Source organism: Salmo salar, chromosome ssa09 (genome assembly GCF_905237065.1).
Source record: "Salmo salar chromosome ssa09, Ssal_v3.1, whole genome shotgun sequence".
Lineage (NCBI taxonomy): Eukaryota > Metazoa > Chordata > Actinopteri > Salmoniformes > Salmonidae > Salmo > Salmo salar.
Window position 1 is genome coordinate 29538923 of NC_059450.1, and position 10383 is coordinate 29549305.

Here is a 10383-nt window from a genome sequence, read left to right on the forward strand (position 1 = left end):
GTGCATAATTGCTCTCCGTGATGCGTGTGATTGGTCAATGTGATTGGTCCGGGATGCAAAAGTAATTTACCTTTCTTCACCTGATGGTATGTTGTGTGAGACAACAGCACCAACGCCATAAGGTGATGCATCACATGCCAACTGCAATGGAAAGTTGGCTTGCAAGTGTGTTAGGGCCTCCGACTTAGCTAAAGCTGTTTTCACTTTCTTGAAGGCCTCCTCACATCTGTCTGTCCACTTCCACTGTTTGGTTTGTTCAAAAGTTCATGCAGTTAGCTTTGCGTAGTATGTCAGTAGCCCTAAGAATGATCTCAGCTGACTCATGTTCTGTGCGGATGGAGCTTCCGCGATGGCCTTCACCTTTGATGACACCTCGTGGAGCATTCCAATGTATGTAAGTAGGGGGGTGTTGCAGGTGCCCTAAAGGGACAACCTAGAATATCAATACACAACAGTAATGTAATTCCAAAACATTGGTTTACTTTAATGTAGCTGTAAGGTAGGCGTTGATAGCAACTGGCTGATTCATGCAGTGCTAACGTAATGTTAGCCTGCTGGTAGGGCTAAAGTTAGCAGGCTAGTAGGGCTAACGTTAGCAGATTACTTCGGCTAGCAACCTTGACAGCTGATTTGTAACAAATTTATATTTGCTTGTAAATTGGCTGGAAATGAATTTGAAACCAGTAGTCAAATGATTTGGTTTAATCTGAAGTTATTTCTGTTAGAGTTTACATTATAGGGAATAGGCTGGCTTTCCGGTTCCTCCATATTATGCCACACCCCGCAAAAGCATTTGGTTACACTTTATTCGGATAGTACGGATTCTTCATCTATAGATGCTCTGCAGATGGACATACTATCAACAGTCTATCTGTTGTTAAGCAACAGCTTGCTAAGTTTAGGGTTAGGGTATCAGGTTTGAAGGTAAGACCCAAGTGCATGCAATTTCGAAGTAACTAAAGTTTATTAAATCGAACACGGGCAGGCAAAGGTACAGGATGGCAGGCAGGCTCAGGGTCAGGTCAGGCAGAGGTCGGTAATCTAGAGTAGTGGGGCAAAGGTACAGGACGGTAGACAGGCTCAGGGTAAGGGCAGGCAGAGGTCGGTAATCCAGAGTAGTGGGGCAAAGGTACAGGACGGTAGGCAGGCTCAGGTTCAGGGCAGGCAGAAAGGTCAAAACCGGGAAAACTAGGAAGCAGGCACTATAGACAGGACAGGAGCGAGGGGAAAACCGCTGGTAGGTCTGAATGAACAAACGAACTGGCAACAGACAAACAGAGAACACAGGTATAAATACACAGGGGATAATGGGGAAGATGGATGACACCTGGAGGGGGGTGGAGACAATCACAAAGACAGGTGAAACAGATCAGGGTGTGACATAGGGTTAGAATAAGGATTAGGGTAAGGGTTAAGGTTATGGATAAGGTTAGGGTAAGGGTTAAGTTTAGGGTTAGGATAAGGGTTAAGGTTAGGGTTAGAGCTATGGTTAGGGTTAGTAAGTAGTTAGTTGAAATGTTACTGATAGTCTGTAGAGCATCTACAGATGGACAATGCAAATAAAGTGTTACCAAACATTTTCCGGCATGACTTAGGCATTATTCAGAATTCTGATCGGTTTTGTGTAATAACTCGAAAAATAGATAAATGTGAGGTAACTTTGCATATATGTTACATGTGGTTACGTTTATGTTACCTACCCTTTAAAACCCTCATAGTCGATGTCCACACCTCACGTAAAAATAATTAGCATAATAAAAAAATCCCCATAAAAATCTGTCAGTTTAAGCTAGAGATATCTCAGATATCAGCATAGCCTAGTGGCAGCGTAGCCTAGTGGTTAGAGCATTGGACTATTTACTGAAAGGTTGCAAGTTCAAATCCCTGAGCTGACAAGGTACAAATCTGTTGTTCTGAACAAGGCAGTTAACCCACTGTTCCTAGGCTGTCATTGAAAATAAGAATTTGTTCTAAACTGACTTGCCTAGTTAAATAAAGGTAAAATAAATATAGGACAGACACCTCAGAACAAACTTCCTTTTATATTTTGGGGGGGGAATTATCTGTTGTTCCATGTACAGTGCCTTGCAAATGTATTCATCCCCCTTGGCCTTTTTCCTATTTTATTTCTTTACAACCTGTAATTTAAATTGATTTCTATTTGGATTTCATGTAATGGACATACACAAAATAGTCCAAATTGGTGAAGTCAAATAAAAAAAATTACTTAAAAACGGAAAAGTGGTGCGTGCATATGTATTCACTCCCTTTGCTATGAAGCCCCTAAATAAGATCTGGTGCAACCAAATACCTTCAGAAGTCACATAATTAGTTAATTAAAGTCCACCTGTGTGCAATCTAAGTATCACATGATCTGTCATATGATCTCAGTATATACACACCTGTTCTGAAAGGCCCCAGAGTCTGCCACACCACCAAGCAAGGGGCACCATGAAGAACAAGGAGCTCTCCAAACAAGTCATCCCACGGAGGACCATTAAATCCATTATTAAAAAATTGAAAGAATATGGCACCACAGCAAACCTGCCAAGAGAGGGCCGCCCACCAAAACTCATGGACCAGGCAAGGAGGGCATTAATCAGAGAGGCAACAAAGAGACCAAAGATAACCCTTAAGGAGCTGCAAAGCGTATTTGAGTATCTGTCCATAGGACCTCTTTAAGCCATACACTCCACAGAGCTGGGCTTTAGGGAAGAGTGGCCAGAAAAAAGCCATTGCGTAAAGAAAAAAATAAGCAAACGTGTTTGGTTTTCGCCAAAAGGCATGTGGGAGACTCCCCAAACATATGGAAGAAGGTACTCTGGTCAGATTAGACTAAAACGGAGCTTTTTGGCCATCAAGGAAAACTTTATGTCTGGCGCAAACCCAACACCTCTCATCACCGCGAGAACACCATCCACATAGTGAAGCATGGTGGTGGCAGCATCATGCTGTGGGGATGTTTTTCATCAGCAGGGACTGGGAAACTGGTCGGAATTGAAGGAATGATGGATGGCACTAAATACAGGGAAATTCTTGAGGGAAACCTGTTTCAGTCTTCCAGAGATTTGAGACTGGGATGGAGGTTCACCTTCCTGCAGGACAATGACCCTAAGCATACTGCTAAAGCAACACTCAAGTGGTTTAAGGGGAAACATTTAAATGTCTTGGAATGGCCTAGTCAAAGCCCAGACCTAAATCGAATTGAGAATCTGTGGTATGACTTAAAGATTGTTGTACACCAGCGGAATCCATCCAACTTGAAGGAGCTGGAGCAGTTTTGCCTTGAAGAATGGGCAAAAAATCCCAGTGGCTAGATGTGCCAGCTTATAGAGACATACCCCAAGAGACTTGCTGCAAAAGGTGGCTCAACAAAGTATTGACTTTGGGTGGGTGAATAGTTATGTACGCTCAAGTTTTCCGTTGTTTTGTCTTTTTTCTTGTTTGTTTCACAATAAAAAATATTTTGCATCTTCAAAGTGGTAGTCAGGTTGTGTAAATGAAAAGATACAAACCCCCCAAAAATCTAGTTTACTTCCAGGTTGTAAGGCAACAAAATAGGAAAAATGCCAAGAGGGGTGAATACTTTCGCAAGCCACTGTAGTAAATATCTTATTCCATGCCTTTGCATTGGGCTAATAGTAGTAAGGCCCCACTTAGGTTGTTATGGGTTAAAGATTCTCCAATTAAGTATACACCTACAGTAGAGGCTGTTTAAAGCTGTAGAAAATATATTTCTGAACTAATAATTACTGTGTTGGTAACAGCTAATGTGATCAAAGAAATACACAGAAACTGGTTGAATTCCGGCTTGAAGGACCACAATTTAGTAGAGGAATAGGTGGCCTGTACAGTGCCATTTTTAGTGTTACAACATGAATTTTAAATTTAATTGTTGTGTCATTGACCTACACACAATACCCCATAATGTCAAAGTGAAATTACATTTTTAGACATTTTTACAAATTAATTAAAAATGAAAAACTAATATCTTGAGTCAATAAGTATTCAACCCCTTTGTTATGGCAATCCTAAATAAGTTCAGGAGTAAAGGTTTGCTTAACAAGTAAATAATAAGTTGCATGGACTCTGTGTGCAATAATAGTGTTTAACATGATTTTTTAATGACTACCTCATCTCTGTACCCCACACATACAATTATCTGTAAGGTCACTCAGTCGAGCAGTGAATTTCAAACACAGTTTCAACCACAAAGACCAGGGAAGTTTTCCTATGCCTCGCAAAGAATGCCACCTATTGGTAGGTGGGTGAAAAAAAAGCAGATATTGAAAATCCCTTTGAGCATGGTGAAGTTATTAAATCACACTGGATGGTGTATCAATGCACCTAGTCACTACAAAGATAGAGGCGCTCTTCCAGACTCAGTTGCAGGAGAGGAAGTAAACCACTCAGGGAGGCAAAAACAAGTAGAGTTTAAAGGCTGTGATACGAGCAAACTGAGTATAGATTAACAACGTTGTAATTACTCCACAATATTAACCTAAATAACAAAGTGAAAAGAAGGAAGCTCGTACGTACATAAATATTCGAAAACATGCAACCTGTTGCAATAAGGCATTCAAGTGAAACTGAAAAAAATGTGGCAAAGAAATTAACTTTTTGACCTGAATACAAAGCATTATCTTTGGGGCAAATCCAACAACACATCACTGAGTACCACTCTACATATTTTCAAGCATGGTGGTGGCTGGATCATGTTATGGGTATGCTTGTCATTGGCAAGGACTAGGGAGATTTTTAGAATAAAACTAAATGGAATAGAGTTAAGCGCAGGCAAAAGTATACACTGCGTGCACAATTATTAGGCAAATTGTATTCCTTGGGATTAATTTTATTGTTGAACAAACACAATGCTCTCAGTCAATCCAAAATGTTATTGAACCTCAAACCTGAATGTTTAACAAAGGAAAAGTGAGTTTTGTCTTTCTCAGGGAAAGATATAAGTGTGCACAATTATTAGGCAACTATTAGTGTGCAGAATTATTAGGCTAAATTACAAAAATTATTTCTCTCAACTCACTTGTTTATTCTCAATTTTTAGAGTAAGTGTAACAGATAAGTAACACAAAATAACAATTATATAACATTTTTGGCCTTTCAAAAATATTCAGTGACCAATATAGCCACCCTTATTTTCAATAACTGCCATGAGCCTTCCATCCATGGAGTCTGTCAGTTTCTTGATCTGTTCACGATCAATTTCCGCTGAAGCAGCAACCACAGCCTCCCAAATGCTGTTCAAAAAGGTGTATTGTCTTCCATCACTGTAAATCTCACGTTTGAGAAGGGCCCACAAGTTCTCAATAGGATTTAAGTCAGGTGAGGAAGGGGGCCAGGTCATTATTCAGGCATCTTTGAGGCCCTTGCTGGCTAGCCAAGCAGTGGAGTACTTGGATGCATGTGATGGAGCATTGTCCTGCATAAAGATCATGGCCTTCTAGAATGCTGAGGACTTCTTCCTGTACCACTGTTTGACGAAAGAATCTTCCAGAAACTGGCAGTAGGTTTGGGAGTTGAGTTTCAGTCCATCTTCAACCCAAAAAGATCCAACTACCTCATCCTCAATGATAGCAGCCCATACCAGTACCCCTCCTTCACCTTGCTGGCACCTGACTCAAAGTGGTGCCCTGTGTCCATTACTGATCCAGCCACAGGCCCATCCATTTGGTCCATCAAGAGTCACTTTCATTTCATCTGTCCATAAAACCTTTGAAAAATCTGTCTTCAGGTATGTCTTTACCCAATCTTGACGCTTCAACTTGTGAACCTTATTTAGTGGTGGTCTTGTTTCAGTCTTCTTGACCTTGGCCATGTCTCTCAGCACTTGACACCTTGTACTTCTTAACACTCCAGGTAGGTTGCAGTTCTGGAATACGGTGGCACTGGAGGATAATGGATTCCTGGTAGTTTGACATTTAATTCTTCTCAAGTCTTTTGCAGTTAATTTGTGCCTTTTCTTCCCCATGCGTTTTTTGCGTCCCAGTTGACTATTCGCAACAAAACGTTTGAATGTCCGGTGGTCACACCTCAATAGTTTAGCTATTTAAAGAGTGTCGCATCTGTCTGAAAGTCATTTTACATTTTTGGTTTTTCAGTGTCAGTTAAATTTCTTTTTTGGCCCATTTTACCTGAGGTAATGAGGCTGCCTAATAATTATGCACACCTTGATATAAGGTGTTATTCACTTGCGCCACACCCTCCCTCATTACACAAATACATATCACCTGAAAATGATTAAATCCAATAAGCATTCAAGTTTATATGGTTTGGAGTTCGAAAATGTGAATAGAAACAATGATAAGATCAGAATACTCACTTGCCTAATAATTGTGCACGCAGTGTATACAGAATGGTGTCGTCTGCGTAGAGGTGGATCAGAGAATCACCAGCAGCAAGAGCGACATTGATGTATACAGAGAAAAAGAGTCGGCCCGAGAATTGAACACTGTGACACCCCCATGGAGACTGCCAGAGATCTGGACAACAGGCCCTCCGATTTGACACACTGAACTCTATCAGAGAAGTAGTTGGTGAACCAGGCGAGGCAGTCATTTGAGAAACCAAGGCTGTTGAGTCTGCCAATAAGGATGTGGTGATTGACAGAGTCGAAAGCCTTGGCCAGGTCAATGAATACAGCTGCACAGTATTGTCTCTTATCGATGGCGGTTATGATATCGTTTAGGACCTTGAGCGTGGCTGAGGTGCACCCATGACCAGCTCAGAAACCAGATTGCATAGCGGAGAAGGTACGGTGGGATTCAAAATGGTCGGTGATCTGTTAACTTGGCTTTTGAAGACCTTAGAAAGGCAGGGTAAGATAGATATAGGTCTGTAGCAGTTCGGGTCTAGAGTGTCTCCCCTTGAAGAGGGGGATGACCGCGGCAGCTTTCCACTCTTTGGGGATCTCAGACTATACGAAAGAGGTTGAACAGGCTAGTAATAGGGGTTGCAACAATTTCGGCAGATCATTTTAGAAAGAGAGGGTCCAGATTGTCTAGCCGGCTGATTTGTAGGGGTCCAGATTTTGCAGATCTTTCAGAACATCAGCTATCTGGATTTGGGTGAAGGAGAAATGTGGGAGGCTTGGGCAAGTTGCTGTGGAGGGTGCAGAGCTGTTGACCGGGGTAGGGGTAGCCAGGTGGAAAGCATGGCCAGCCGTAAAAAAAGGCTTATTGAAATTCTCAATTATCGTGGATTTATCGGTGGTGACAGTGTTACCTAGCCTCAGTGCAGTGGGCAGCTGGGAGGAGGTGCTCTTATTCTCCATGGACTTTACAGTGTCCCAGAACTTTTTGGAGTTTGCGCTACAGGATGCAAATTTCTGCTTGAAAAACCTAGCCTTTGCTTTCCTAACTGCCTGTGTATATTGGTTCCTAACTTCCCTGAAAAGTTGCATATCACGGGGGCTATTTGATGCTAATGCAGTACGCCACAGGATGTTTTTGTGCTGGTCAAGGGCAGTCAGGTCTGGAGTGAACCAAGGGCTATATCTGTTTCTTGGTTCTACATTTTTTGAACAGGGAGTAAGGAAGGCCAAAAAGATCATCAAGGACATCAACCACCTGAGCCACTGCCTGTTCACCCCGCTATCATCCAGAAGGCGAGGTCAATACAGGTCCATCAAAGCTGGAACCGAGAGACTGAAAAACAGCTTCTAACAGCCATCACAGCACATTAGAGACTGCTGCCTATAGGCATAGACTAGGAATCACTGGCCACTTTAAGGAATGGAACACTAGTCACTTGAATAATGTTTTACATATCTGGCATTACACTTCTCATATGTATATACTGTATTCTATGGTATCTTAGACACTTAATTCTTACATATCTTGCATTACTCATCTCATATGTATATACTGTTTTTCTATACTATTCTACTGTACCTTAGTCCGTTCCGCTCTGACATCGCTCGTCCATATGTATATAGTCTTAATTCATTCCTACTTAGATGTGTGTATATGTTGTGTAATTTATTATTTGTTAGATATTACTGCACTGTCAGAGCTAGAAGCACAAGAATTGCGCTACACCCGCAATAACATCATGTGTATGTGACCAATAAAATGTTATTTGATTTGAATGTTTATAGATGAAGCTGTGCATTTGGGTCAGCGTTGGTGTGGCTCCCGTAGAGTACCTGTGTAGTTTGAGCTCATTCTCCTGGAACATCTCTGTCATGATCTGCAGTTTCTGCTGGAGTCTCTGCACCTGGCCCGTGTACTTCTCACTGTCTGTCTGCAGAGAGGCCTTCTCATTCTCCAGTTTCTTAACCCCCTCTGCAACACAACAGTAAAGCTGTTTAGTCCAGGTCTAGGCTCAAAGAGATACTTTGGGATTTTGGTAATGAGGCCCTTTAATCGACTTCCCCAAAGTCAGATGAACTTGGATACCAGTTTAATGTATCTCTGTCCAGTATGAAGGAAGTGAGAGGTAGTTTCACGAACAAATGCTAACTAGCTTTAGTGCAATAACTGGAAGTCTATGGGTATTTACTAGTAATGCTAAGTATCCCTTTAATCTGTGTCTGGGAAACCGACCTTTTGTCTTTGCATCTGGATTATTCCCAAAACACCCTCGCTTTTCTTGAACTAACCCTAGTATTTGTCTTTTCCTACTTGCACTGACTTTGCTAATAGCTACCTCATTGAGGAAAACGTTTACTTACTATGATTGCGATATGTGGTTCTCACCTAGCTATTTTAAGATTAATGCACTAACTGTAAGTCGCTCTGGATAAGAGCATCTGCTAAATTACTAAAATGTAAAAAATTGTCTGTTATCATGAAAACAGCTATTGAAGCGTCTTTCAATAGACCTTCATTTTATGTACATTATGAAACAAACGTTGTTTTGTTACCCACCGTGATCAGAGGAATTACTATTGAACAGCTGACTACTCTGCTTACCTTGGAGGTCCTCCTTGGCCTTGACTTCATCTGCTAGCTTAGCAAACATCCTGTCCTTGGAATACGCTGGCACTGGAGGATAATGGGTTCCTGGTAGTTTGACGTTTAATTCTTCTCAAGTCTTTTGCAGTTAATTTGCGCCTTTTCTTCCCCATGCATTTTTTGCGCCCCAGTTGACTATTCGCAACAAAACTTTTGAATGTCCGGTGGTCACACCTCAATAGTTTAGCTATTTAAAGAGTGTCGCATCCGTCTGAAAGTCATTTTACATTTTTGGCTTTTCAGTGTCAGTTAAATTTCTTTTTTGGCCCATTTTACCTGAGGTAATGAGGCTACCTAATAATTATGCACACCTTGATATAAGGTGTTATTCACTTGCGCCACACCCTCCCTCATTACACAAATACATATCACCTGAAAATGATTAAATCCAATAAGCATTCAAGTTTATATGGTTTGGAGTTCGAAAATGTGAATAGAAACAATGATAAGATCAGAATACTCACTTGCCTAATAATTGTGCATGCAGTGTATAGGAAACCTGGTTCAGTCTGCTTTCCAACAGACACTGGGAGACAAATTCACCTTTCAGCAGGAAAATAACATAAAACACAAGGCCAAATATACACTGGAGTTGCTTACCAAGATGACATTGAATGTTCCTGAGTGGCCTAGTTACAGTTTTGACTGAAATCGGCATGAAAATCTATTGCAAGACAACCAACTTGGCAGAGCTTCAAGAATTCTAAAAAGAATAATGTGCAAATATTGTACAATCCAGATGTGCAAAGCTTTTAGAATCTTACCCAAGAAGACTCACAGCTGTAATAGCAGCCAAAGATGATTCTAACATGTATTTACTCAGTGGTGTGATTACTTATGTAAATAACATATCTCTGTATTTTATTTTCAATACATAAAAATGTCAAAAAACATGTTTTCACTTTGTCGTTATGGGGTATAGTGTATAGATGGGTGAGAAAAAAAAGTATACTTAATAAATGTTGAACTCAGACTGTAACACAACAATATATGGAATAAGTCAAGGGGTATGAATACTTTCTAAAGGCACTGTATGTACCTTTCTTTAATAGATTGCATGTCTGCTAAGCAAAGGTAAAGATGAGTACTATCAAGAGTTGCGAGTACACAACATACATTTTTACCCTGGCAAACAGAAATGTACCTTTACCATACATTGAGAGTGTAATGATTGTAACTTTTGTATTCAAAATAATAGGTACAAAAATGTACCATCATGCACTTTATCTGCACATCAGAGGAGGCTGGTGGGAGGAGCTATAGAAGGATGGGCTCATTGTAGTGGCTGGAATTGAATAAATGGAATGGTATCAAACACATCAAACATATGGATATGTTCCATTTATTCCATTCCAGCCATTACAATGAACATGTCCTCCTATAGCTCCTCCCACCAGCCTTCACTATCGCA

General features: G+C 40.8%; 1 protein-coding gene across 1 annotated transcript; it reads right to left on the reverse strand.

Moving 5' to 3' along the window:
* Positions 1–7463: 7463 nt before the first annotated feature.
* On the reverse strand, positions 7464–8986 carry LOC123724121 (cTAGE family member 2-like). Its single transcript, XM_045687064.1, has 2 exons — positions 8931–8986; positions 7464–8300 (listed from the first exon to the last, which is right to left on the reverse strand). Exons 1-2 carry the CDS (start codon positions 8977–8979, stop codon positions 8029–8031), a joined length of 321 nt encoding a protein of 106 aa, XP_045543020.1. The 5' UTR covers positions 8980–8986; the 3' UTR covers positions 7464–8028.
* Positions 8987–10383: the final 1397 nt, after the last annotated feature.